The 27,919-nt window shown below is 36.5% G+C and overlaps 1 protein-coding gene across 1 annotated transcript in view; it reads right to left on the bottom strand.

Annotated features, from left to right (window-relative positions):
* VWA8 (von Willebrand factor A domain containing 8) overlaps nt 1-27,919 on the bottom strand; it is a 411,604-nt gene that overhangs the window by 295,140 nt on the left and 88,545 nt on the right. The window contains exons 9-13 of the mRNA XM_043992994.1: nt 26,588-26,692; nt 19,916-20,047; nt 17,947-18,081; nt 17,789-17,866; nt 1,104-1,264 (exon numbers count right to left, since the gene is read on the bottom strand). Of these exons, the coding sequence (XP_043848929.1) occupies nt 1,104-1,264; nt 17,789-17,866; nt 17,947-18,081; nt 19,916-20,047; nt 26,588-26,692 (611 nt within the window). The remainder of the gene's footprint in view (nt 1-1,103; nt 1,265-17,788; nt 17,867-17,946; nt 18,082-19,915; nt 20,048-26,587; nt 26,693-27,919) is intronic.

The following is a 27,919-nucleotide window of genomic DNA, read 5'->3' as shown; positions in this document are numbered from 1 at the left end:
TTTTAGAGCTATTACAAACATTTCCTAGGCCATGGGCCCTCTACTGTGGCTACTATTTACTTTAGTACATCATCACTCAGTTGGAGTAAAAGGAAAAATACTTCTAAGAGGTCACCTGTGGAAGTAAGTCAGATTTTTTTGTTGAAGGGCAGGTGTATGGAATGGGTGAAGGGTTTTTTGAGGGGGAGGTATTGTTTGTAAAACATATCTAGAATAGTTGAACAGGAAATGCTTCTGATATTATGACCATTTATAGCTTTTATAATATTTCAAAAATACAAATACATACTTAAAATTAATCAGGATTAGCACAATAATACAATTGCAGTTTAAATATTGCCCGTTAAGTGTTTTGGCTTCTCAAACACCTTCATTGTCTAGCATGAAAGGAAGGGTGTTCTGGTTAATATAATTTTCCAGATACTCAAAGTTAAACCCATTCATTTTTCTGCTTAGTTGCAAAAATTAAATATTGGGGGGGAAGTAATTTCATTATCATTTTCTTTGAACTCTATGAAATGAAGTTTTTTCCCCATGAAAACTATAAAATGAGATTCTACTCAAAACACAATTTCAGAGAAGGAAGTTAGGGTTTCTTTTCTAAGGTGAAAAGAAGAAAAAGACAATTTCACACATAAGTTATCTTAGAATTCCAAAAAAAATTATCAGTCATTATTTACAACACATTCTGACAACTGTTAACTCATTTTATGTGGGGGTATTGTATTTTCACTCCTTCCAAAAAGTAAGAAAAATGAACAGATTTTTTGACCTGTGTCTCACAAGGTTTCTGCGTAAAATGAACTTGTGTTTTGGAGCAAGAACATACCAAGTTTAATAATTTCTGAGGCTTTTATTTTTTAGCTTTAAGATACAGAACTTAATACTAAGATTAGTGGTTTCCCCCACCTCCATCCTTTTTCCTTGCGGGGAGGAGAACTGTTTACCTAAAGCTTGAATTTGCAATCATTAACGCATATCCATAGCTACACCCCCTCCATAAATAGATATCTCTCTATATAGACTCCTTCCATATTCATATATATGTGTGTTTATATATGTATATGTGTGTGTATATAGACACACACACAGCCCATACTAACCTTTGCAGTACAGCCAGTGTACCAGCATTGACACGGTGAATGCCATCCAAGAGAACAAGCTTTCCCTCTAAAGCAGCAGTAACAAGTGGAGAAGACCTCCAAGCTGTATCTCCATTGGGAAGAGTATATCTCTGCTGTACTAAATCACGGGCTGTCATATCCTAAACACGATCCCCAGACCCACAAAAAAAAAAAATAAAGGAATGAACGTCAAAATGAGAATAGCATCATAAATATTTTACATTTCCTTGTTTTTCATAATGAAAGAACCCATGAGAAGAAAACTCATTTATGTACTGTCTTGGTCTTTTACTGGGTATATGTTTGTTTTAGCTTTTCATGCTATTCTTCAGTGGTATAATAAGCTTGGGATTTTTATAAATTCCTTTTTATTACTGCCTTTATTTTTTTTTTACAGACTTTTATATGCTCATTCTATATGGGTGATGTATTTGCAGTAATTGCCACATGACTTAACTAAATTTAGCTTAATGTTATGTTAAATTCTAAAGGAACCAAAATGAGCCAATTCCTTTTTAAGGACTAAAGGTTTTGCATACTCAGAGCATGCCCAGAGATTCTTATCAAATGCTGTGCATCTTCCTGCAGTTGATGAGCTTTGCAGAGAAGTCAACAGTTATGATCATTACTGTGACTAGTTATATGTTAGAGAGAGGCTTGAAATTTGAGGACACCAAACATAACAGCCACCAGACAAGTTAGAAGAATTGAAACACAAGGGCAGGGCACTTACATTCAATTAGAAAACATGACACACATATACACAATGTTCTAACACTAAAATAATGCAACAGACTGAAGCACACTATTAATAGCTCCAGCACATTTGTGGGCTTTTCATATCAAAGGCAATGAAGCCAGAGTGTGAAACCACATCTTAATACTGCCCCTCCCCCCACAGTATTGTTGTTCAGCAATAGTTTCTTTTTTAGTTCTGAGTTTTAATTTATTCTAGGCTTCAAACCATGTATATCAAAAACTAACTAAAAATAGACTGTTTCAATTGTATCATCAGTGTTAACCAAGTGGTACTTTGTAATTATTAAGGTAACCTTCTGATCCACAAAGCTAATGAAAGTCTTGACTGTTGCACACACTACCTATCAAAAAAAAAAAAAAAAACCCCAACAAACAAAAACTGTTCCACTTCTAGCAAACACAATGCTTAAAAACCAATTATTTTTAAGCTTATGTTGAAATATAAGCCGTTCAAAACGTAATGACATTCAAGTGCATCAAGCCCTTAGAGCCTCAAGATCCTGTGGAATCATCAGTTCAACATACCGAGGTGGCACTTTCCATGGCTTTGCATATGAATCAATTTTCTTATTTTTTTTTCTCTCCTTGAACTTAAGTGTGTACAATCTTAGAACGGTATCATCATTTCTGAAGTCAGTGATAATATAAATTCTAAAACTTGTATTTGTAAGGTAGCATGCTGAATGAATTACCCAATATTAGAAGTTATATGCCCATTCCTAAATAGTAAGGGAAACAAAGTCAGCATCAAACCCCTAAATTAAACTGTACGCCATTTTGTAATTGTATTTAATTTAACATTTGCCAAGCATCTACTATTTGCAAGACTTTTTGATTACCAGATGCTAAAACTCTTACCATTTTGTTGAAAACACAAAAAAACCCAGAACATAAAACAATCATTAAAAAGTTCATCTTAAAGAGTTGAGTTAAAACAAAAGAAAACATTTTTGGTACTAATTGTTCACTATTTACCACAGAGTAATAATACATGATGCTATCCAACAAAAATAGGACACAAACGTAATATGAAAAATATATTAGCTAAGAAAACAGAGACTATGCTCAAAGCTGGGGTTTTTAAATGCTCTCTTTAAAAATTTTAAAGAATATACACCTTTTTTTAAAAAAAAAACATAAATGGAGTAGTATACTTTTTTCCAGTAGCAAAAAACCAAACCAAACCAAAACCCACATCTGGAAAAGAAGTGGATTTCCATATATTGGGAAGTGGCTGAACAAATTGGAGCATATAAAAATAAACGTATTATTATATTATACTGTAAGAAATTAAAATATTAAGAATTCAAAAAAACATGAGAATACTTGCATAAACTGTTATATATTGAAGTAAGCAGAACCAAGACATGAATATGAATAACTGGCTAAAATAATGTAAGTAAAAAGTAACACTAATAAATAGACAAATTCCAATTAGTTGTAATTAGTGCTCTCAGTCCTGTTTCGTTTTATGTAACTTTTTATTCTGTTAGCATACTCAATGAAGAGAGGGTGGTAAGGTATTCGAAAATCACTGTGGCAAAAAACACAAATGATTCAAAGAATCATAGATTTAGACCTGGAAGAGACCTTAAAGGTCAACATCAACAGAACCTTGTTTTGTAATTGGACTGAAAAGTTTTTGATATTTGTGCATTTCCCCACTTTAGATCTGACAAGAGGTAGAATTTCCCTGTATTGTAAGCCTACCATTTTTCTTCATTAGCTCAAGATAAGAAGTCTGTGACGTGTACTTTTGGTGAAAGAAATTGCTAAAATGGAGAGAGAAGTAATATTTGAATATTGCATTTTAAAAAGAGCATGATTCTCATTCAGAGATCTTTTTTAAAAATTCATATTAATTGATCATCATCATCCCAAAACATAGCAAATGAGTGTACACTGTGGCACTGTGCAAAGATGGTTTTTAAAAAGAGTATTCTGTAGCATCTGTCTTCTAAATTATTTGCATTTTATTCTTGCAAATAATACTTAGAAGTCACTCAGATAGGTATATACTCAATAAATGTACTGATAACTACTCTGAAAATGAACAGGGGGCAGCTAGGTGGCACAGTGGATAAAGCACCGGCCCTGGATTCAGGAGGACCTGAGTTCAAAGCCAGCCTCAGACATTTACTTACTAGCTGTGTGATCCTGGGCAAGTCACTTAACCATCATTGCCCTGCCTTCCCCTGCCCCCCACCCAAATGAACAGAAGAATTCATGTCTCCTAACTCCATACCTAGTGCTCTGTCCATTATCTGCACTGAAGTGATGCTATGTCACTTGATAAACTGATGCTCCCAAAAAGGAGGGATTTGAACATCTCACAACCATAGAACATTGTTTCATTATCTTTTTTATCCACATGGGTACAATAAAAAGGAAAGTATATAGCATTCTAGAAATAGATCTCATTTTAATTTCAATCACCTGAATTCTCTGCTCACCAGTGGTGATGGAGGAGTTAAGCATTCTTCATTTCCATCACATCCTACACATTAAAGTAAAATCTTCCTGGGGGGAGGAAGGTGGGAGTGTTTTACATGAGAAAAGCCACTGGTTGTTACAGTTAAAATCCCAGGTTATTAGCTAAGATGAAAGCTAAGTTTTTTCTGAAGTACAAAATGATACTGCCATTCCTACTTTTCATATTAATAGTTAGAAGATGATATTTTATGTGAAACAGGTACAAAATCACGTTATGCTATTAAGGAGTTCAGAAACAAAAATATTGATGTATCATGGTATAAACAACTGTACTTCATTAACCTTAATTGGCAAATATATTAATCAAATTATGAACTTTACCTGATAATAAATGGAGAGATTTCAAGTAAAACATTAACCTTTCAAATAAAATTAATGATATTCTCCAGTATCCATATCTAAAGAATGCTTGATTCTGAGAATGCTTTATTATAAGCTTGTTTGTAACATATACAACATTTGAAATATAACACTGTTCTTTTCTTTCATTAATGGTGGTTTTCATTTTTAACATTTTAAACAATTTTAAAATGTTAAAGATTATTATTTATATAGACATATGTAGCTACATACAGAGTCAGATGTTCTCTTTTCTTCCTGCCTATCCACACCACCCTGTAAAGCAAAGATGAATGCTTCCATTTTTGTATACGTTTCCCTCATCCCTGAATTGTAAAGTCTTTGAACCTCAGAAAGTAAAAATAGCACCAATGATGTCACAGAGCCTGAACCATTTCCTCTTTCTGCATTTCCTTAAAAGTCTTAAAATAACAGGACGTGAAATCTAGTTCCTTCAGGGTTACCACCATTGTCTGACCTACAGCCTCACCTTCAGATCCCTGGAAAACATCCTTAATTCATACTACAACTGTAAGTTTTCAGAATTTTGATCTCTAATTTCCCAAAGGAAAACCCCTCCATAAAATGAAGATTTAATTTTGAAGAGAAGAAAACAGCAATGCTGGGGACAATTCTCTAACTGAGAAACATATCAGAAAATAAACACGTACTGAGGGTTAATTCAATTTTGCAATACTCATAGCATTAACTGAATTTTTCTGAGATACCTATAAAACCTAGAAGATGGAAATGATCAGTTAAATAAACACACAAAGTTATTTAGTTGTAGATAAATTGAAGAATAAGAAATGCAATTAGCTTAATAAATAAAATGACTTTCAAAGAGGAAAATCCAATATAAAAATATAATCTTTCAGACTAAACATGAAATTTGAGTGAATATTAAAACTGAGATGAAAGTAAGCTTTCATTTTATGATATAGAAACATAATTTCTATCACATAGGGTTAGAAAGGAAATAACTGGAATTCTACAGGTTTCTGAGGGCTACTTTAAATAAACTAAACTGATTCCACTGTATAAATGTCCTCCCAAACATAGCAATGGGGAAGTTTTGATAGAAAATCTTCAGGCTCAACTATTATTATCTCCAGTAAAGTTTCCTCATATAATCCATAAGCAATACAATAAGGGATTAATTATGTTGCTACTTGTTAGTGGTAGAAAGTTGTGTAAACAGAGAATGTTAATAATTTGTAGGTACTCTGAAGAGATCTCCACAATTATTTACAGATTCAAAGTATGCTCAATGAACAGAACATATGGCAGTTTTCCAACATTCCTCAGTGTCATTTATGTTTGATCTCAGCCAAAAAAAAAAAAAGGCTCTCGTTTTACATATATTGTAGGAGTATTTTTAAACTCTTCCTTGCTTTATACTTCAGCTTTTTTTAAATGGGCTATTTTTAAGTTCAAGTAAGTGGAAAACAGCAGAGATGCAATGGGACTATGGGGAAATGTTCCACTTTTGAAGACTGGGAAACTGGATTCTACAAACTACAGATTGGTGAGCTGGATCACAATTACAGGCACATTTTAAGAAGAGATTTAGGAACAGAGGAGGGTGGGTTCTAGGATGGGTCCACTAAAAACAATTTATGTCAGAAGAGCCCTAGTTTCCTTTTTAAATAGGTTTATTAAACTGGCAGGAAATGTTATAGACATTAGATGTCTGGATTTCAGCAAGGAATCTTATGCTTGGGCGAAGTCACAATCATCCTGGGCTTCAATTTTCTCACCTTTAAAACTGGCAGGTAGGACAAGATGATTCCCATCACCTCCTTGGCATTAACATCATAGGGCAGATGGAATTGTCTGGTCCAAATAAAGCTCCAAACAGGTGAATTGACTGAAGTAAATTATGAATAGACCAGTAAAGCACAAAATTATGGCCAGTTCAGGAGCAAATAGATTGTTTTCTATTTAGAATAAAGACTCACTGAGGGAAGAAATTATGTTCTATCTTGTCAACAATTATGTGTTAAGTACCACTAGAAAATCTGTTCAAAATATAATTTAATAAGGGTAATTATCTTACTGTGATAATATTTTGGTAGCAAATAATTGTACAATATATAGGGGATTGGCTGTTAACTTATCTGTGACTTGGTGCAGCTTTAGTAAAGAATGGCTGTTCTCAAAAACACATGATCTCCCTTTTGCCTAACTGTTGCTTCCTATATAATTCTGGAGGGGAGAGCTTGGGAATTTTGTTTTTAATCCCCCCTTCCTTACCTATTCCTCCCATGCATATACAATTAACTTTTTTCTGGCAACAAAGAAAAACATTTAATCAAAGCCAACTGACAAAGACAAAATCTGGCCCTTGTGTATATAATCCATTCTACACTCATAGACACCACCAATTTATAGATAAGAAAAAACTGGATTTCATCATTTCTCCAGGCACTACATATGAAAAGATATAAGAGAAAGATGATATTGATTCAGGCTACAGAGGGCAGGCAAGACTTTACAAAGAAAGTGGCATTAGAACTGGGTCTTGAAGAATGCTAGACTGCATAATGGCACTTTTATTCATATCAAAAACAACATTGCTATTGATATTAAATATATACAAGCACTGAATATACAGAACAGTCAGTTTCCTAAAAACTGAATCCAATGCCAGAATGGATCCCAAGGTTATGAATAATTGAAGGATATACAGGTAAAGGCAAGGGGATTTTGGGGGAAAGAGATTGAAATAGCTTGAGATAAGGGAGAGTCTAGATTTTGTCATCCTATCACTGGAACATAAATAGTTGGCCTTTCACCTCCACATCAGTTTACGAACAAGCAAGCATTCTACGTTATCAGATTTATTACTTTTTTTTTTAATCTTTTTTTTTTTTTTAGTGAGGCAATTGGGGTTAAGTGACTTGCCTAGGGTCACACAGCTAGTAAGTGTTAAGTGTCTGAGGCCGGATTTGAACTCAGGTACTCCTGACTCCAGGGCCGGTGCTCTATCCACTGTGCCATCTAGCTGCCCCCAGATTTATTATTAAAACATTCTGATGACGTTGATTTATTAGAAGAGCAAAAAAGGGTATGTATCCTTTGATAGATAATAGTTTCCATTGCCCTCACTGCTGGTAATCAATCAACAAACATTTATTAAACTCCAAGTATGCCCCATAAATCTCACATTGCACAGTGTACCTCCATAAAGCATTTATTACATAACATAGCTCATTACAATTATCTGTGCTTATTTTTCATCTCCTCATTAGGACATCTCCGTATTAGACTATAATTTCAATGACAGCATGATTATCTTAACTCTGTATCCATTCCTGCATCTAGCAGGGGGTACTGCATACAGAAAGCATATAAGAAATCTTTGCTGAATTTGTTAAGGAATACCCTAGCACAGAACTAGAATCAGGCAAAAATAAAGACATAGTGAATCTTCTCATCTTCTAAGCTAATTTTTCATATGCTCTGTATACTATTGGTAATCAATGCCATGGTAGACACCATATAACACAGTATCAATGAACTGGTATACCACCAGTCATATCACTGAACAAAGCTTATGCTTCCCCTAGATAGTACTTGATGCAATAGATCTTCCTCTCTTCTCTGTGAAAATATGATTATAGCTAGCTATCCTAAAGGAAAAGATCCAATAAGCTATACCAAAATGGCAGTAGTAAATAAAAGTTTAATAGTGTTACCCTTTCCAGGCATATTTTCATTCTAATGGGATAATAAATAAACCCAAAGGTATTCTACTGGTAGAGTTCTGGTAGTATTTGACTAGAGAAGGTTATTTTGGGGCACAGGCTTTTCCACAGATTACATCACATCACATAAGCAGAAGCCTACCCACAGATAATCAAGGCCCAGAACACATTCAGATTTTCAGTTCTCTTTTTCCACAGCTTCATATATGCTACTTAATAAAATCTATTTTTAATGAACATATCCTTTCACAGCCTCCTCTCCTGTATTTCTGTAATATAGTCCTACAGCCTCGGTTACCTTGGACTGCTCACTCACTCACACTAACTCCACATTTCTGATCTGTTGTCAAATCTTATAATTTCCACCTTCATTCATCTTAAATCCTGCTTTCTGTAGCAGACCTTTACCAATCCCCTCAGTTGCTAATACTGCTTGCTGAAATTACCTTTCAAATACTCTAAATATATCTTGTACATACCTAGTTATTTTTTGGGGTGGGGCAATGAGGGATAAGTGACTTGCCCAGGGTCACACAGCTAGTAAGTGTCAAGTGTCTGAGACCGGATTTGAACTCAGGTCCTCCTGAATCCAGGGCTGGTGCTTTATCTACTGCACCACCTAGCTGCCCCGTCCCCTAGTTATTTTTATGCTCTACTCTTCATTACAAAGTAAGGTCTTTGAGGACTGCGTCTTTCTCCATATTTCCAGTCCTCAGCCATTGACTAACTAACATAAACAAATCAGGAAGAGCTACATCAACGTTGGGATTCAGCAGATCTGAATTAGTGGATCTGCCACAAACTACCTCTGTGTCATTGGACTAGGTCCATATCTGAGTCTCACTTTACTCCTCTATAAAATTAAATTATTAGAAAAGTAACAGGGGCAGCTAAGTGGCGCAGTAGATAAAGCACCGGCCCTGGATTCAGAAGGACCTGAGTTCAAATACGGTCTCAGACACTTGACACTTACTAGCTGTGTGACCCTGGGCAAGTCACTTAACCCCCCATTGCCCCGCAACAAAAAAAAAAGAAAGAAAGAAAAAAAGAAAAGAAAAGAAAAGTAACAATCACAGATGTAGAATTAAAGAGGCATCAGATTTCATCTAGTCTAAGGTCATCCTTTTAAAAATTAGAAAAGGAGAGAAAATTGTTTTTCCCAGGGTCGTATCACCACCAAGTTGTAGAGGAGGGATTCAATTACACAGTTCTCTGACTTTTGCCCTACAACATGGGGTACAGCCACATGAAATATAAGCCTACATTCGGCTCAGGTGTGCTATGGTTCCAAAAGATATCTGGGATTCAAAATTCTATATATCCAAATTTCCAGGTAGCAAAAAGAATTTATTTCCCAATCCCAAAATTCTACAAGTTCAAAATGACTCACAATCAGTTGCCTATTACCAGGAGTACCCATGTGGTAAGTACTACAACTGATGACCATCTCTGTACCAAGTGGCACTTCCATGATTAAACCAATCATTACTTAGCCCACATAATATTCCTATAATACAGTTGTGTCTGAAATAATTATTAAACTATAGTCTTACAAATGTGGTTCATTTGTCATTTCCCCAAATAATAATGCTGAAACCCAAATCTCTGTGGGATGAAAAATAACATGTCATGCATGCCCAGAGGGGTAGGTAAGCAGCTTTTCTTATGTTCTCATAGTAAATTCACATTAATTAAGCAGTCTTATGAGAGCAGATGTGGCTGATCAACAGTCCCCCAGCTCACCCAAGCAGTTCTGTCCCTGTTGTGTACTCTTTACTAGGGAGTAAAAGAGAATTGATCTTATCTGTCTCTTTTCCCTCTGTCCTTCCCTAAACCCCTTGAAAACTGTCATTTTCAGTTGAGCCATAAGGACCTACTTCACACACTAGAATGCCCATAAGTCATCATTTGTTTTCTACATTCTAATGGGAGAGGAAGGGAAAGGAGGAAATAAGCACTGATTAAGCACCTTCTATGCACCAGGTACTGTGTTAAGTGTTTTACAAAAAGTATCTTATTTGATCCTCACAAACCTGGACGACAAACAAATTCTCAGCTAATAAATATTTTTGGCAGAGGAGCAGAAAAACAGACCCAAAATATATTGCCAAGTTAATATTTATGTTATTAGGCAATTGACTGAACATGATGGACGAGAAAGAAGGAAGAATAAAGAATGACTCCAAGATTTGGAGTCTGGGTCACCAAGAATATGGTAGTGCTATCAATAAGAACAGAGAAATTGAGAGGGGTAGCTTTAGAGGATAGGGACAGGGAAAGACAACATTCAGCTGGGGTGATGTTTCGTTTGAGATACCCCTAGGACTGAGACAGATCTAAGACTGAATAAATATTTGGAACCTTCAAAATTAACCATCTTAAATAAAAAGTAAATAATTTTCTGAGTATTTTATTTTTTAATCCAATTCCTTTAGACCACAAGTCTTCATGGCTGTACAGTTCCATCACCAATTGGTTTACGAACTTAAGTAAGTTTCTAATAATTCATATGTAAACATGCAGAGTGCAATAATTCTTATATTTTGTCAAGCTGATCAAGTGCTTTCCTCACAATGATACAGGAAGTAGGTGGGACCTACCTTTCAGTAGGACCTCCCTGATTTCATTGGTGTAGACAGGCCTGAGTAAAGAACTTGGTCTACTACTACAAGTCAGTACCCGTTATTTAATTTTTAGTCTTAGAGAGTTTGGGACATGAAGACGTTAAATGACTTGCCTGGTGACAGTCATAGACAATATGTCAGAACCATGTCTTCTCAAACCCAGTGCTAGCTCCCTATCCACTAGGTCACATTTCCTCTTATAAGTATTATTTCCATCAAACACATGAGGTAACCATGGCTCAGAATGGGTAAGTGACAAATATGGTGAATGACAGCAGAATCAGAATTCAAATTCTGATTTCCTGAATTCAAATCTAGTGTTTCTGCCATTTTTCTCACTGCTTTTCCTAAACCTAACTTCCACTGAAAGTAGCAGTGAGAAATCATTTACCAAATATTGGAAAATGGTTAGAAAGCATAAGCATAACAATAATGCTCAACATAAACAGATATGCTATTACCAAAGTACCCAGTATTTAATTACTGTATGTCCCTTATGTTTGGAGTTGTTCCAAGGAAAGTCCTTGACTGGAATCCTTCCTTCTTCTGGTTTATCTAAATCTAAGTTTATGGACCACCAGTGATGGTGCAAAAATATCTTTCTGGTGGGAATTCCTTATTTGGTAGGATTTTTAGTTCCTTTACTATTTTTTTCTTTTGGGGAACCCCAGAATTTAACTGTGATGCTTATTTTTATACAAGTACCCAAAGCCTTCCTATTGTGTCCTTAGAAATCTAATAAAGAAATTCCTCATGATAACTAAATTTGTTGAGATAACATATATAATATTATCCACCATCCACAAAATTCCTTAAAGGTCTTCACTTGAAGTTGACTAGAATAAAAAGTTGACTATTTCTTAGGCAAAGTTATAACTGAAGAATTTAAATATTAAATTAACAGGTTGATTTTAAAGAAACTCACTAATCATAAATTCTCAAACTTAATTTCCATAGGACAATGTTCTCAAACGAGACTTTTATAATCTATAGTTCATAATATGACTTTAAAATATTAATGCCAAAACCCACAATTACCAAGCTTAATGATCATTAAATAATATATCCTATAAAATCTGCAAATAGTTCAAAAGTACCTCAGCTGAGTTACTTTTTTTGCTCATCAATAGCAATGCTGAAGTACACAACAGGGTTAGCCATAACCATGGATGGCTAGGTTAGGAGCAGGAGCAGGGGCACAGGCAGTAGCAAAGGTGTTTGGTGTCTAATAGGCTGAGAGAAACTAGGTTCTGGATGGAGGAGTCTAAAAAGGCCAAACCCAGGCTTTAGAAAAATTACCTTGGTGATTGGGTGGAATATGGACTGGAGTGGGGAAAGAGTAGAGGCAGGGAAAACTGTTTCAACAATATTACATACAATGATCCAAGACAATTATAAAAGACTCATGATGGAAAATGCTCTCCACATCCAGAAAAGAACTATGGAGTCTGAATGCAGAAGAAAGCATACTATTTTCACTTTCATTGCTGTTTTTCTTTTCTAGTGGTTTTTCCCTTTTGTTCTGATTTTTCTCTCACAACGTGACAAATGTAGTCATATGTTTAATATGATCGTAATATATAACCAGTTTCAGATTGCTTGCTATCTTCAGGAAGGGGAAGGGAAGAGAGGGAGGGAGAAAAATTTGGAACTCAAAATCTTATGTGTAATTGGAAAAAATAAAATAAAATACTATATAAAAAGATAAATGTTATTGCAGAGGGCAGAGCCAAGATAGCTAAGTAGCAGGAAGAATTACAGAGAACTTCTTCCCCCCATACCCCTAACCCCACACCAAAACTCTTCCCCCAAAATCTAGAAAATATACCAGACCTAATCCTATGGGGAAAAAAATTTAAATCACAGTGAGTCATTTTTGCAGCCACAGAGGCCTGTGTACATTAGGGATAAGGTCTGGCCAGGAGTGGGCCATGTAGAGCATTTCAGTGCAAGGAGAGGCTGTGTACCACTTTGGATAGGGACAGAAAGGGGTCCCAGATCTAGCACAGCAGGACCCAAACCAGTATAAGGTAAAGGAACAGGTGATAAATGGAAGCTTTGTCACTCACTACCCAGTTCCTGGTCACAGATCCAGGAATGACTGGCTAATAGGGGCTAAGTCCAGCAGCATCCACTATTGCTGTGACCCAGATTCTGGTCAGGAACCTGCAGAGCTCAAACCTGGGGGCAGTGATTAGACTTTGCCCTGGATAAGGCTACGCTGGGAAAACTGAAAGCTTATAGGTCCCCAACCTGAGCTGTCCTGGAGATTCTGGCCCTTCTCTCTGCTAAGACAAATTCCTCTCCATACAGCCCTTGATTGTATTCCATCCCATCTTCTTCAGCAGATTGTCTCTCCTCACAAGGTGTGAGAGACAGTGAGGGAAAAATCTGAGTTATGTGGGATGAAGAAGAGAGAAGAGGGAGAGCTTAGCAAATGACTAACATTTTAGGTGAGGCTTTGTCCTCAGCTCAGGATACCATGAGAGGTTTGAGGAAGGGTGAGAATGTTTGGAACAGCCACTGTGGCGGCAGATCAATTACGGGCGGTGTATATAAAAGGACTGCCTTCCTGCAGAGAGAGCCAGTTGAGATTATGCGACACAAATTTGTGGTGGCCCCAGTCAGCACTTTTCTGTAATTTTCTCCAGCTCTGTTCAGCAGCGTGTAAGCAGGAGAGGAGGGGGTGGATGCTTAGGATAATGCACCTGGGCTCCTACCATCGCCTCCTACTCAGTATTATACTATTTCCCTTAGGCACTCTATGTTTCAACCAAACAAGGTGGCTTCCTATTTCCTATAAAAAAAGCATTCCATCTCTCCACCTCTGTGCTGTTACACAGGCTGTGTCCCCCTTCCCAGTCCCTCCTCCTCCGTCACCTCACTGAATTCCTACTTTCCTTCAAAGCTCAGCTCATGTGCTACCTCCTTCAGAAAAAGTATCTGGATTTCCCCAGTTGCCTGTACCCAGCCCCCTGGAAATTACTTTGCATCTAGCTGTACATATTTTATATTTAATTTCCTGGGTACATGTTGTTTTCCCCAATAGAAAGTAATGATTTTTTTGGTGATTACATTCCAGTCCTTGTAACAAAGTCTTAAGATTCCTTGTGACACACTCAGTATTTGTAGCTTCGTGCTCTAACCATATGAAGCAACTCTCACACAAATTATTATTTTTTCACTTTAATGCTTTAACCCCAAGGAGCTTCATTCATTTGCTAAAAGGCAAAAAAGGAAACAAATAATGCTTGCCTAACAAAGGGCTTTAATAGACTGATCATTTGAAATTATGAAAGATTTGACCAAAGCATCCTTTAAAGTCAAAAGTATATCTTTAATTCATTAGGGCTAGAGAGCAAAGTAAAGAACTCCTTCCAAAGTCTCCATTCAAAAAAGGCTTATAAACTAGCCAACACGTCATTTCCCACCAGCTATATTCCTGGGAAGGCCTCCACCAGGCCCTTATAGCACGAAGCCTTCTTCCCCAGTTCCCTCCCTTTTAAGCTTTCTTTTTTGCATTGTTTTCCCTCTTTAGATTGTAAGCTCCTTGGGAACAGGGACTGTCTTTTTCTTATCTGCATCCCCCGCACTTAGTACAGTCTGGCACATAGCAGGCACTTAATAAATATTCATTGACTAATTCATTATTAGCCCATAAAGCCCTAAACTATGTTCACACTCAAGTTTTAAACAATTTGAAACCAGACTCAAAAAGTGTAGATGGAATAGTATCAATGACAAGGGAATAATAGATTCTAACAATACAGATAGGTCTAGCAGGTCAGAAATATATCAAAGGACTATACACAAGCTAAGGTTCTGATCCTTTCCAGGACAATTCTTGGAAGAAGTAAACAACAAAGAGAAATATTTAAAGGGGTTGAAGTAACTTCTTGAAAGGCATATGGAGATCACACAAATCACATAAAAGAAGTCAAAAGTAATAGCAAGAAATAGGCCAGAATATAGTAGAGTCAGTAAGGAAGAGAAGATTTAGAGTCAGACAGCCACAAAGCCTTTGAGGTAAGGAAAGAGAAAGTTTAAAATCAATACAGAAGCCATTAAAAAGTAAGGTTTGAGTTTCTCAGGAAAGGTTGGACAAGTTAGTGAGAAAGAGGGAGAAAAAGTAATATAAAGGAAGGAAAAAAGCTTCCATCAAAGGGAAAAAATAGGAAGAAGTAGAGTTTAGAGATGAAAAAGGAAGAACTAAAAGGATTTGGCATCAGTATGGATATAGGAAGCAAAATTTGGTTAAGAATTCAAAGATGACCCTGTAATTCTTTCTTAAAAGTTTATATTGTAGGGGCAGCTAGGTGGCACAGTGGATAAAGCACCAGCACTGGATTCAGGAGGACCTAAGTTCAAAACTGACCTCAGACACTTGACACTTACTAGCTGTGTGACCCTGCACAAGTCACTTGACCCTCATTGCCCTGCCCCCCCCCAAAAAAAGTTTAAAAAAATGTTTATGTTGGATTCTACTTCGTTTTTAAGTCCTTCCAGTGTTTAAATACCAAGGAACTCTTGCAGATTGGAGACTTTTTGGGTGGTTGTAAAAAATGAGGTCTGTAAATATGCCCTAATTGGGTTAGAAAGGAAATGGATCCTTTCTCTAATACCCTTAAATCATTAACTTCAATACTGCAAAAATGATAAGCAGTTAGGTAAAATAATTTGACCTAACAATCCTGCCAAAATATTTTAAGACTTTTTTATGGCCCATTATAAAATATATTTTATGCACTGCTACAAATTTGAGTGTTCAGGCTATGCCTTTATCACATAAAACCCAATTCTAAAAATAGTCAGGTCTAAAAATAATTGAGTGTTCACATCAGTAAAACCACACAGATTAAGTGTAGCTTTATAAATGCACAAATAACAGAGAAGTCTCCAAGTAAGTCTACTAGGGAAATAAATGTTTACTCACTTGTTCCCAATGGAGCTCCTGCTTACATATTATTTGGAGGTCAGGCCTCCACAACATGCATATTTATGGAGACCCCAGTACTAACAAAACAAAATAATTATTTGCTTCTATTAATATAGCCCCTTTCTCCTTGAAGGAGTGAAGTAAGTATGGGTTATGGCTCTTAGCATCTTTCAAGGTAGGCAATCTAGTTCTAGCATTTGCAAAATATCTGCAGTAAATGATATACAAAGCAAAATGCTAATAACTGATTTAAGGCATTAGGAACTATGAAAATCTAAATAAGATATTGATCCTGCCCTTAAAGGACCCAAAATAAGAATCATAAGGCATGTACACAAATAATTATTACACAAATGGGAATGCAAATAGATAAAAGAAATGCAAAAAAGAGCTAGCATTATGATAAATGTTTTGAAAACATTATCTCATTTTATAATTGCTTACTTCCTACGTGCCAGGAACTGTGCTAAGGACTAGAGATCTCAAAAACAAAAACAAAAATTTTTCTAAGAATTAACTTTCAGTGAGGTTACAACTTTTTGCTTTTTTCCCATGTTCTTCAATCTGAAGCATTATTTTCATCTTTACTGTTTTCTTTAGAATTTAGGAAAAATATTTTCTCCTTAACCATGTAAAAATGTTCTAAAATGTATCTGATAAGTCAATTCATTTGTATCTGAAATTAAACAATTTACTGAATATTTTCCAGGATACTGTTCAGAAAGTAATTGTGTCTTCCAGTATTCAATATATGAATAGATCTCTCTACCCCTACCCCACAGGTTTTTCCCAAATGACAACATGGTGTACTGAAAAATTTACTGTATCCCAAAGAGGTAAGAAAGATGGTCAAAAAGCAAGTTTTAAAATGTATTTTTTACAAAAGAAGGTTCATTCTAAAGCATCAAAGTTACTGGTATCATGTTATTCAGTTTAATTCTTTCTAAATTCAGTGTAAGACAATTCAACAATTGTTTCTTGACTACCTTAAAGCTATATAAACTAAATATTACTCAATGAAACATTCAAAATGCAATTAGAACTAAGGCCACAATAGTAATTGGTTTAAATTATTTCAGCAAAAATCAGATGTCTTTCTCCCGAAGTATAAATGTGTCCAGCACCATACAAACCATTGTAGCCAAAGTAATAAAAAGCCAAACCATTAAGACAAAACAAAATTCTAGTGCAATGAAACTGCCTCCCAAAGAGTACATAGATGTCATCTAAATTTACTAAATTGATATGCTTATGAAACAAGAAGAGAGAAAGAGCTTTCTGGAACTAAGCATGCTATTATAACAGGACACTGCCTAACACATAAGCATTCAACATGCTTTGAGAGGAAAATTGAAGGATTAAAAACCTATTTAAAGGACATGTCATTAGATTATAACATGTCAGAATACCAACTGTTAGTGGTTTTTTACCACAATATGTCCATGACACATTACTCCACCTGTACTAACCATAAACCAAGATAGTTCCATGCTTTGCTAGAATCAGTCATCCTACTTGGGTTTCCACAATACTCTTAAAGATTACAACATTCTACTAAAAAAAAAAGTACATGCTGGAATAATATTACAATACTGGTATCTTGTATCCAACAGGCATCTCAGGCACACGGTTAAAATTATACACAATTATCACATCCTTATTTGGTTATTCTTTAAAATATTCTTCCATGTCCATCCTTTAACAGGAAGGCATTTCTTACCAAGAAATTCTGTGGAGAACCCAAATATGTTCCATATCTATTTTTTGCCATGTACCCACAGTAAAACTAAACAATACTTTTACCTGATACAGCATGATAGGCTCGATGTCATAACCTAAAGCATCAGCAAACTCCTTGGCAATGACTGTTTTTCCACAACCCTAGAAAAGAAAACATTCATTGAAGGGATTTGCAATTACACAACTCAAATCAAACAATACATTTATGCTGTCATTCTTACTTTTCCTCCAATTAAACACATGTCTTTAACCATATGAGATTGCATCATTTCTGCCAATAGCTGCTTATGGCTTAAAGTCTTTATGAAAAGGTTTGATCCAGAATGTTGATTTAATGGCCTGGTCCCAGCTGGTACCTACAATGAAACAGAGGTACATGTGATACACAAGAGGAAGCCTATTCTATTTTTATCTTATTCCTTTTTGTATCCAAAAATGCTTTTCTTAAAACACACATTATTTAAGGAACACAATTTTATCTAAAGCCTCACAAGTCCACTATGCCTGAACCAGCTATTAAGGGGCTTATGGTGAGACAAACATTTATATAAGATCCATCAGTAAAGTATACCAAAGCATTTCATTATCTAATTACCCTTAGGCAACCTTTTTTTTTTTGTCTTTTATACATGCAAAGATCTGGTTCCCATTTTCAGAGTCCCTAATTTATCTACCTGCCATACTGTAATATTAAGGCATCTATCATAAGTCATTCTGCTTTCAGAAAAATCAGACTGTCTCTTAAATTCTGGAGACTAAAAATTACAGATGCCACTATTGTAGATTTCCTTCACCTTCCAATAATAAAACCAGCAACTTTTTAGAAAGCAATTACAGTAATTTCCTTTGTAGAGAAAAATATGTCAAAAATGTTGTTTAAAAATTGCATATTTTAAAATTATGTTTTGCTTCTTAAATCAATGAGAAGGAAACAGGAATTAATACTGTCTTGTATTTACTGGGAACTAATTAACTTGGCTTAAAAAAACCTTAGAAAATAGTGAAATAGGGGCAGCTAGGTGGCACAGTGGATAAAGCACTGGCTTTGGATTCAGGAGAACCTGAGTTCAAATCTGGCCTTAGACATTTGACACACACTAGCTGTGTGACCCTGGGCAAGTCACTTAACCCTCATTCCCCTGCAAAAACAAAAACAAAATAAAAAACCCAAACAAACCAAACCAAAAAAAAAAGAAAATGAAATTAACTCTTTTAATAAGAAGAACACTGGGAGTGCAACAACACGACAGTAAATTTTGTCATTGGAATGATTCCCTTCCTCACGATCTCTTTTATGGAAAATCACCTATGAGTTTAAATATATATTAAATATATATGTACATATATATTTAAACTAATGAACTTTATTTAAAGTTTTGAGTTTCTAATTTTATTTCCTCCTTCCCTCCCTCTCCTCTCCTCTTCCTGAAGTGATAAGCAATCAGATATAGGTTATACATGTATGATTATATAAAACATTACCATATTAGCCATTTTATATAAGAAAACTTGAATAAAAGGAAAAATGAAAGAAAGTGAAAAATAGTATGCTTCAGTCTATGTTTAATAAATATCAGTTCTTTCTTTGGAGGTGGATAATATGTTACATCATTAGTCCTTTGGGATTGTCTTGGATCATTGTATTACTGAGAATAGTTAAGTCATTCATAGTTCTTCATCAAACAATATTGCTGTTCTCTGCACAATGTTCTCTTGGTTCTGCTCACTTCACTATACATCAGTTCATATAAGTCTTTCAAGGCCTTTCTGAAGACATCCTGCTTGTCATTTCTTAGAGCACAAGAATATTGATCACCATTGTATACCACAGCGTGTTTAGCCATTCCCCAGTGGATGGGCATTCCTTGGATTCCCAATTCTTAGCCACCACAGAAAGAGCTGGTATGAGTATCTTTGTACAAATTGGTCTTTTTCTCTCTTTTGGATGTCTTTGGGATACAAACCTAGCAGTGCTATTGCTGGATCAAAGGGTATACACAGTTCTCTAGCCCTTTGGGCCTAGCTCCCACTTGCTCTCCAGAGTGGCTGGATCTCCCTGTGATACATTTTTTCAAAGCAAACTGCCCTTGAAGGCCTCACATGAAGTAAACAAAACAAAGAAACAAGAATCAAGGTTATCATCTAGCAAAGGAAGCTAAGATAAAAAACGAAGAGTCCAGGAATCATCACCTTAATGGTCGCTTCTTTGTTCCCCATTTGGAGAGTCACAGCAGCTTGACAGACTGGGTTTCCAGGAATGCTTTCTACTCTCACAATCCTACTGGGAAGGGAAGAGTTTCTCGAATCCTGTAGTTCAAAGCGCTGTGAAATAAGAAGAAAATCATAACATAAGTTTCATTGGAATCCTCAATGCCTGAAACCCAATAAAAGTTGATTCTTTGTTAATTCTGGCTGAAATTCATTCGCACACGTGGCATTTTTGCAACAGTACAGTCCTAGGGCAGAACTAGTGAACTTTAAAGCCACTATGAACAAGCATAAACCTATAACCATAGTGAAAAAATACTACTCACAAGGACAATAAAAGAAAGATATAATGGGAGAACATTTCCTTTAACAGCTTCTTAAACAAGGCATATAAAATGTGATTTTATAACTAAAGAAAAATTTCAGCAGATTATCAATATGCAGTAGTGGCAATCTGAAGAATTACATACATTTTACCATGCCATGTGGCTAAATTCCAGTCATTTTGACACAGCTTGTTCAGATACAATGTTCATTTTAATCCTCTACATTTTCAGCATAAAAATATACCCCACCTAATTAAGTGCATAAAGATATCAGTATTTTGGTGATTTGAATGGATCTTTAATATTTATGACAAACTAAATCACAGTATATTTATCTTCCATCAAAAAAAGGTTGACTGATAGATTACAAAATGTATATAAATCACTGTTTGCATACAATATTATACAGTATAAGCCCCTAAATTATGACTTCCTCTAATTCAGAATTTAGCAATTAGACAGGTGTTGATTGCAGCTAACTCGAAAGGTAGTATGGCCTAAAGATGGCGTGGAGTGGTGGATATAGAGCCTAGAAGGCCTAAATCCAAGTCCAAGACCCCGAGCAAATCAATTTATCTCTGAATGCTCACGGCAATGCTCTAAGATTATAAGTTGCAGAGAAGATGCCGACCTGCATTGGAGAGAGGTTCCTCACCCAGGAGCTCCCTGTGTCAATGAAACCACAGATACAGCCTTGAATCCTTCAAATAACGTGGTTCTCCTACCAGTACAATAAAGGGTTTTAACTAGTGGCCTCCACTATAAAATCCTTTTGTCAGAAATCATGCATATTTTCACTTGTAGGGGCAGAGCCAAAATAGTAGAATAAAAGAATCAACCAAGCGCTCTCAACATTACCCTCTAAATAACTTTAAAATCATCCCTCAAATTGAATTTTGGAGCAGCATAGCCAACGAAAGGTCAAAATGAGACGTTTTCCAGCCCCAGACAATTTAGGACATTGGAAAAAGAGACTGGTGACAGAGGGGAGAGGGATGGCCCACAGAACACTTTAAAAATCTGGCAACTGGTAAGAAAGAGATCATAGGGAACTCCTGTGCTAATAGTGGACACAGAACAACATCCTGTGTGGTATACAAACCACACAGTTCATGTGTGGAAAAGAGCCCTCGTAGTCACAAGGAATCAGGGGCCCTGAGGAACAGTATTGCTTGCAACTACAAGAGATCAGGGACCCTCCCTCAGTAAGGACCAGATTGTAGACCAAGAAAGCAGTGACCATATTTCTCCCCAGAACACACTAACTTGGATACACTGAAAACTTTCAAACACCCAGAAATAGCTCTGAAAATAGCAGTGTGGAAAAAGCCTGAAGCTTGAGAGTCCCATCCGTACCTCCATCCCCCAGAACAGAGCCCAACTTTAACAAACAGTTCAAAGTCAAGAAATAAAATAGAAAAATGAGCAAAAAATAACAACAAAAACAGAACCTGACCATAAAAAGCTACTGTGATGACAGGAAAAATCAAGACATAAACTTGGAAAATGATAACAATGTCAAAACAGTTATAAGCAAAGCCTCAAAGAAAGATAAATTGGTCCAAAGACCAATAAATTCCTGAAAATGCTAAAAAATAATTTCAAAAGTCAAATAAGAGTGATAGAGAAAAATTAGGTAAAGAAATAAGAACAAGCAAAGGCAATTTTAAAAAGACAATGAAGAGCTTGGTAAAAGAGGCACAAAAAATACTAAAGAAAATAATACCTTAAAAAAACAGAACTGACCAAATGTTAAAAGAGGTACAAAAGCTCACTGAAGAAAATGATTCCTGAAAAATTAGAATTGAGAAGCTAATGACTTCATAAGATATCAAGAAACAATAAAACAGAGCCAAAAAGATTTTAAAAAAGAAAATGCTAATTATATCTTTGGAAAAACAAATTACCTGGAAAATAGATTGAGCAGACATAATTTAAGAATTATTCAGCTACCTGAAAGCCCAAACCCTTAGATATCATATTTTAAGAAATATTAAAGGAAAAGTACTCCAAATATCCTAAAATTAAAGGGTAAAACAGAAATTCAAAGAATCCACCAATGACCCCCTGAAAGAGGTCTCAAAATGAACATTCCCAGGAACATTATAGCCAAACTCCAGTGCTCCCAGGTTAAAGAGAAAATACTTCAAGCAGCTAGAAATAAACCACTCAAATAATATAAAATCATAGCCAGGATCACACAAGGTGTAGCAGCTATCACAGGTAGAGAGCTTGGAATATGATATTCTGAAAGGCAAAAGAGTAACCAAGAATAACCTAGCCAGCAAAACTGAGTATTCTCTTTCAAGGGAAAAAAATATACATTTATTGAAATAGAGGACTTTCAAGCATTTCTGTTGAAAAGACCATAGATGAATAGAAAATCTGACTTTCAAAAATAAAACTCAAGAGAAGCATAAAAAGGCAAAAATGAAAAAGAAATAATTATAAGAGACTTAATAAAGTTAAACTGTTTACATTCCTATATTGGAGGATAATACATATAACTCCTAAGAACTTTATCATTATTAGGGTAAAGAGAGGGAATGGGAATTAGTTGATTGTGTTGGAAACATTTCAAAAAAATGGATAGGTAAGAAAGAGGGATGCACTGGGAGAAGATGAAAGGGAGACGAAGAATGGGGGAAATTGTTTATATAAAGAGGAGCTCAAGGAAGAGTTTTAAAGTGGATAAGAAAGTAGAGGGGGAGTAGCTGGTAATGCTTAAACCTCACTTTCATCTAAATTGATTTAAATAGGGAAACATACACACTCAGTTGACTACAGCAATCTATATTACCCAACAGGGAATTAGGAGGCGCAGGGGGTAACAAAAAGAGGTGGGGGGGTGATAAAAAGGAGGGCAGATTAAGGGAAGCAGTGGTCAGAAGTAAAACAGACTTTTGAGGAGAGACAGGGTAAAACACAGAGAGAAAGATAAACAAATGAAAAAAGAATGGAAGAAAATGCACAGCTAGCAAACAAAACTGTGAATGGGATGAACTCACCCGTAAAACAAAAGCAGATAGCAGAATGCATTAGAAACCAGAATCTAGCAATATGTTGTTTACAAGAAACATACTTAAAACAGAGATAGAGGAGCAGCTAGGTGCCACAGTGAATAAAGCACCAGCCCTGGAGTCAGGAGGACCTGAGTTCAAATCCGACCTCAGACACTTGACACTTACTAACTGTGTGACCCTGGACGTCACTTAACCCCAATTACCTCACACACACACACACACACACACACACACACACAAAACAAAGAAAGAGAGAAACAAGTTAAAATAAGGGGCTGGAGCAGAATCTACAATGCTTCAGCTAAAGAAATAATGTAAATTTCAAGTGTGAACTAGTTAATTCAAGGAGGATAAAATACTTAAAAAATAAACATGCTAGGTTCCATAGAGAGATGATTATCTCTTCACACATTTAGTCTACATAAGTTCCTGATTTTCTCTCAGAGATAGTCCACATGCATTTATCAAGCTATTATTACATGCCAGGCACTGCACTAAGTACTGAAGATAAAAAGGAAGGCAAAAATGTGGTGCCTGTCCTCAAGGACCTCACATTCTAATGAGAAAGGCCACATCAAGTAATTCTATGCACATATTAGATACACACACAGAGTTTAAATGAAAGGCAGTCCTAGGAGGAAGGCAGCCAGGGAAGTTAGGAGGCAGAGGTGATTAGGGAGAGTATGCCAGACACGGCTCAAATCCACTCTAAAGGCATGGAATTAGAAAATGGAGTACTACGTGGGAGGGATGCCAGTATTCCAGCATAGTTAGATTTCAAGGCATATGGACGGGAACAAAGGGTAAGGCGAAGTTGTCAAGCATAGGCCTCAGACTCCCAAGTGCAGCAGAACTATATTAAAATGTAATTGGGAAATATTTAACAAAATGAAGAAAAATATGATAAAACATAGATAATGCTACATTTTAAAACTAAGTCAATATGCAGCCCTCAGGGATCCTTATGTATGGATTACTGGCCAGTTTCAATTTGAGACTAGAAAGGGAGGATGGGGACAGGTGGTGAAGGGTTTTAAATGCTAAATAGAGCACTTTATATTTGATCCTGGAAGTGAGAGTGAGCCACTAGAATATGTGTAATTTGATATTGATATTGATGTGTTGGGTTGATATGGTCAGGTCTGTGCATTAAGAAAATTACCTTAGCATCTGTGTGGAAGACATGATTGCAGGGAGGAAAATGTTTGAAGCTGGGGGATCAAGCAAAAGGCTTCTGCAAAGGTTCCTGTGAGAGTTGATAAGGTCCTGATAAGGAAGTGGCCATGTGAGTGGAGATGACATTTACAAGAAATATGATGAAGGTAGAAATGACAGGACTTGGCAGCAGATTAGATATGGAGGGTGAAGAGTCCAGGTGGACAAGAAGGTTTCAAGCCAGGGGAGCTGACAGGGTAGTGATAACAGTAATAAGGGAAGCTTGGAAGAGGGAAGGGGTTTATATATGTAGACATAGTTTAGTGCAGGGATATTGATACTTATCAAGCTTATATAAAGGCAACATGCCAGGGAAGAGAAGACAGGCCTTAGATTCAGAAAGACCAAGTTCAAGTCCTGACTCAGACATATACAGAAGGTGTCTCTACCCCTGCCATTCCTATCACCTGTATCACAAACCTCACTGTGAGTAATCAACCTCTATTGATACTTCTTAAAGAATATAATGCCCAGATCTGCCACTTACTATTTTCGTGACTTTGGGTAAATCATTTAACCTCTAGGGGCCTTTGTTTCTTCATAGGGTAAGCAGCTAAAATTAGCCTCAGGCACCCCAAACAGGCCTCCCCTCCCTCAGCTCGACTGTTCTCCCTGAAACTGCCCCAGGCACATAAGCCTCAAACACCCATGCCCACTCAGTGGGGATATGCCCTGGGTTCCTCTACCTAGCCGGGAACCCTGCGCACCTGGCACTGCCTTAGGCACAGCCCTGGGGGTGCCAGCGAATTAGCTTGGTGTGTGGGCCAGTCAGCCCGAGTCTCATCGGAGAGAGAAGGTTAATAAAAAGAGACATAGGGGGCAGAAGGAAGAGGGTCGGTCAGTAGGAGAAGAAGCGCAGAGGAACTGGAGTGAAGGAGACATAGAGCAAAGGGGAACGGGGAAGCTACAGAAGAAGGAGATGCGGCTCGGGTTGTTTGAAGCACAGGCGGTGTGGCAGCCACACCCGCAAGGTGAGAGACACAGGGGGACAGAGAAAGTTAAAGGTGAAGCAGCTGAGGTTACAGGTCATATTATCCTACTTCTCTTCTCTTCTTATTCTTATTCACCTCAATAAACCCTGGTATTTGCTTAAATTGAAAGAGGCTTCCTAATCTTTTTTTTAATCAGACTGGGAGAGGCAGTGGGGGAGGTGAAGTCTCCCAATTGGCTCTTCCCATATTAAATTAAAAGCTTACAGTTTAGCAAGCCAGTTAAAAATTTTTTTCAGAATGGCAACCACGGCAGGACTTATGAACCAGTTATAATTTTATAGATATGGTAACCAGTTAATATTTTTTTTTACAATACTTAAAATAAGGTATTTGGACCAGATGGAAGGAAGGAAGGAAACAAGCACTTATTAATCACCTACTATGTGTCAGGCACTTTACAAATATTGTCTCAGTTGATCCTAATAACAACCCTGGGAAGTGAATGCCATTATTATTTCCATTTTACAGTTGAGGAAACTGAGGCAAACATGGGGGGGGGGGTTTGGTTTGGTTTTTTTTTGTAGGGCAATGAGAGTTAAGTGACTTGCCCAGGGTCACACAGCTAGTAAGTGTCAAGTGTCTGAAACCAGATTTGAACTCAGGTCCTCCTGAATCCAGGGCTGGTGATTTATCTACCTAGCTGTCCCCAGCAAACATGTTAAGTGACTTTGCCCAGGGTCACACAACTAATAATTATCTGAGGCTGGATTTAAACTCTGGTCTTCCTGACTCCAGGTCCAGCACTAGACCCACTGTGCCACCTAGATACCCTGTAAGGCTTCTAAGATCCCTTAAGGCTCCTAATCTATCAACCTATGACCTGGTTCCCTGATTTTCACTGATTTGTTTCAGACAGAAGCTTGCCTCCTTTGTGCCTGGATTCACTTGGTTTTGCTTCCTGTTCAAACTCTCTGGATCTCTCTGATAGGTCATTCTGGTTCTTATTTCTTATTTCCTGTCCTTCTCCCATTGGAAAGGTTTCCACATATGATAAAACCCCAAGAAAGATGTGCTGAGCTCTGCTCTAAGCCACTCCATGGCATAAGAACCATAGTTACACTTCCATGAATCTTAAATAATATCATATCAGGTCCTTACTTTTAAGACATCTTCCACTGCAATCTTGCCTTCATTTCCTAGTAAAATTGTATAAGGGTAAAGCCACTGGATTAAATGCTGGATTGACATTGCAGGAAAGGAATCCTAATTAGAAGAAAAAATACACAAAAAACAAACAAAACACATAAAACATGGTATTCAGTATACAAGAAAAATGTGATAACAAATTACCATATAAAGCCTTATGGGAACTGAAAAGGAAATCATCTAGAAGAATATTCTCATTTATGGGAATAAAAATGTGAATTTTATTAATTAATTCCTCTCATTGAAATATCTTCTTCAATACTTTAATGAACTCACCAATATTCAGATTACAATTGATCAATCCTTTCTGATACTGACTGACTCCTGTCCATGTTCTCCTACAAGTTCACCTCAGAGAATGGTAATAATAATAGTAGCTAGCATTTAAATAGCACTTTGAAGTTTTTAAAGCATTATACAAATGCCTTAGTTTACAAATACACTGGGTGCTATAATTATCCTCATTATCAAATAAGGAAGTTGAGGCAAACAGCACCTATGATTACTCAGGTAGTAAATGCCTGACACCAGATTTGAACTAAGGATTTCCTGATTGCAGGCCCAGCACTCCATCCCCTGTACAGATATGCAAGAATCCTTCTTCTAGATCTTTTGATATTGTATATATGCAAATGGAGGTGCTAGCTATGCATAAATTTCTGGCACATCACCAGGCTACTTCATTTTCCAGTCATACATCTTCCAAGTGCTGTTTGTTATGCTGCTTTCTCAAAAAAGGTCTTCATTAGTCATATGCTATAGCATATCCTAGCCCTACTATGGGCCTTTCTATTATCCTACAACTTTACTTTCTGACATCCTGGCGTTCCATGATTCTTTTTTTTTTTTTTTGGTGAGGCAATTGGGGTTAAGTGACTTGCCCAGGGTCACACAGCTAGTAAGTGTTAAGTGTTTGAGGCTGGATTTGAACTTAGGTCCTCCTGACTCCAGGGTCAGTACTCTATCCACTGTACCACCTAGCTGCCCCCATGATTCTTAATAAATAATGTAATATCAGAAGAATATTGGTTAAAAAGGAAGGGCTTTTGTTTTAGACATAAGCTTGTGATACTTAAAAGCACTGCTATATTTCTCAATGAAATACAGCATACTGAACTATTATTTTCTGGGCCCAATTCCTTTTGCCCCTATAGAGTATGCCCAAAATATAGTTAGTGAATGACAAGTTCTATAGGTTATCAATGCAATTTCATTCTTCGTTCTCTGGGGTTTTCCTCTTGGGATACTTAGCTAAACTTTTTTGAGCTCTTACTAGGAAGTTCT

This window comes from Dromiciops gliroides, chromosome 3 (assembly GCF_019393635.1).
Source record: "Dromiciops gliroides isolate mDroGli1 chromosome 3, mDroGli1.pri, whole genome shotgun sequence".
Classification (NCBI taxonomy): Eukaryota; Metazoa; Chordata; class Mammalia; order Microbiotheria; family Microbiotheriidae; genus Dromiciops; species Dromiciops gliroides.
This window is presented reverse-complemented; position numbering and strand designations above follow the sequence as displayed.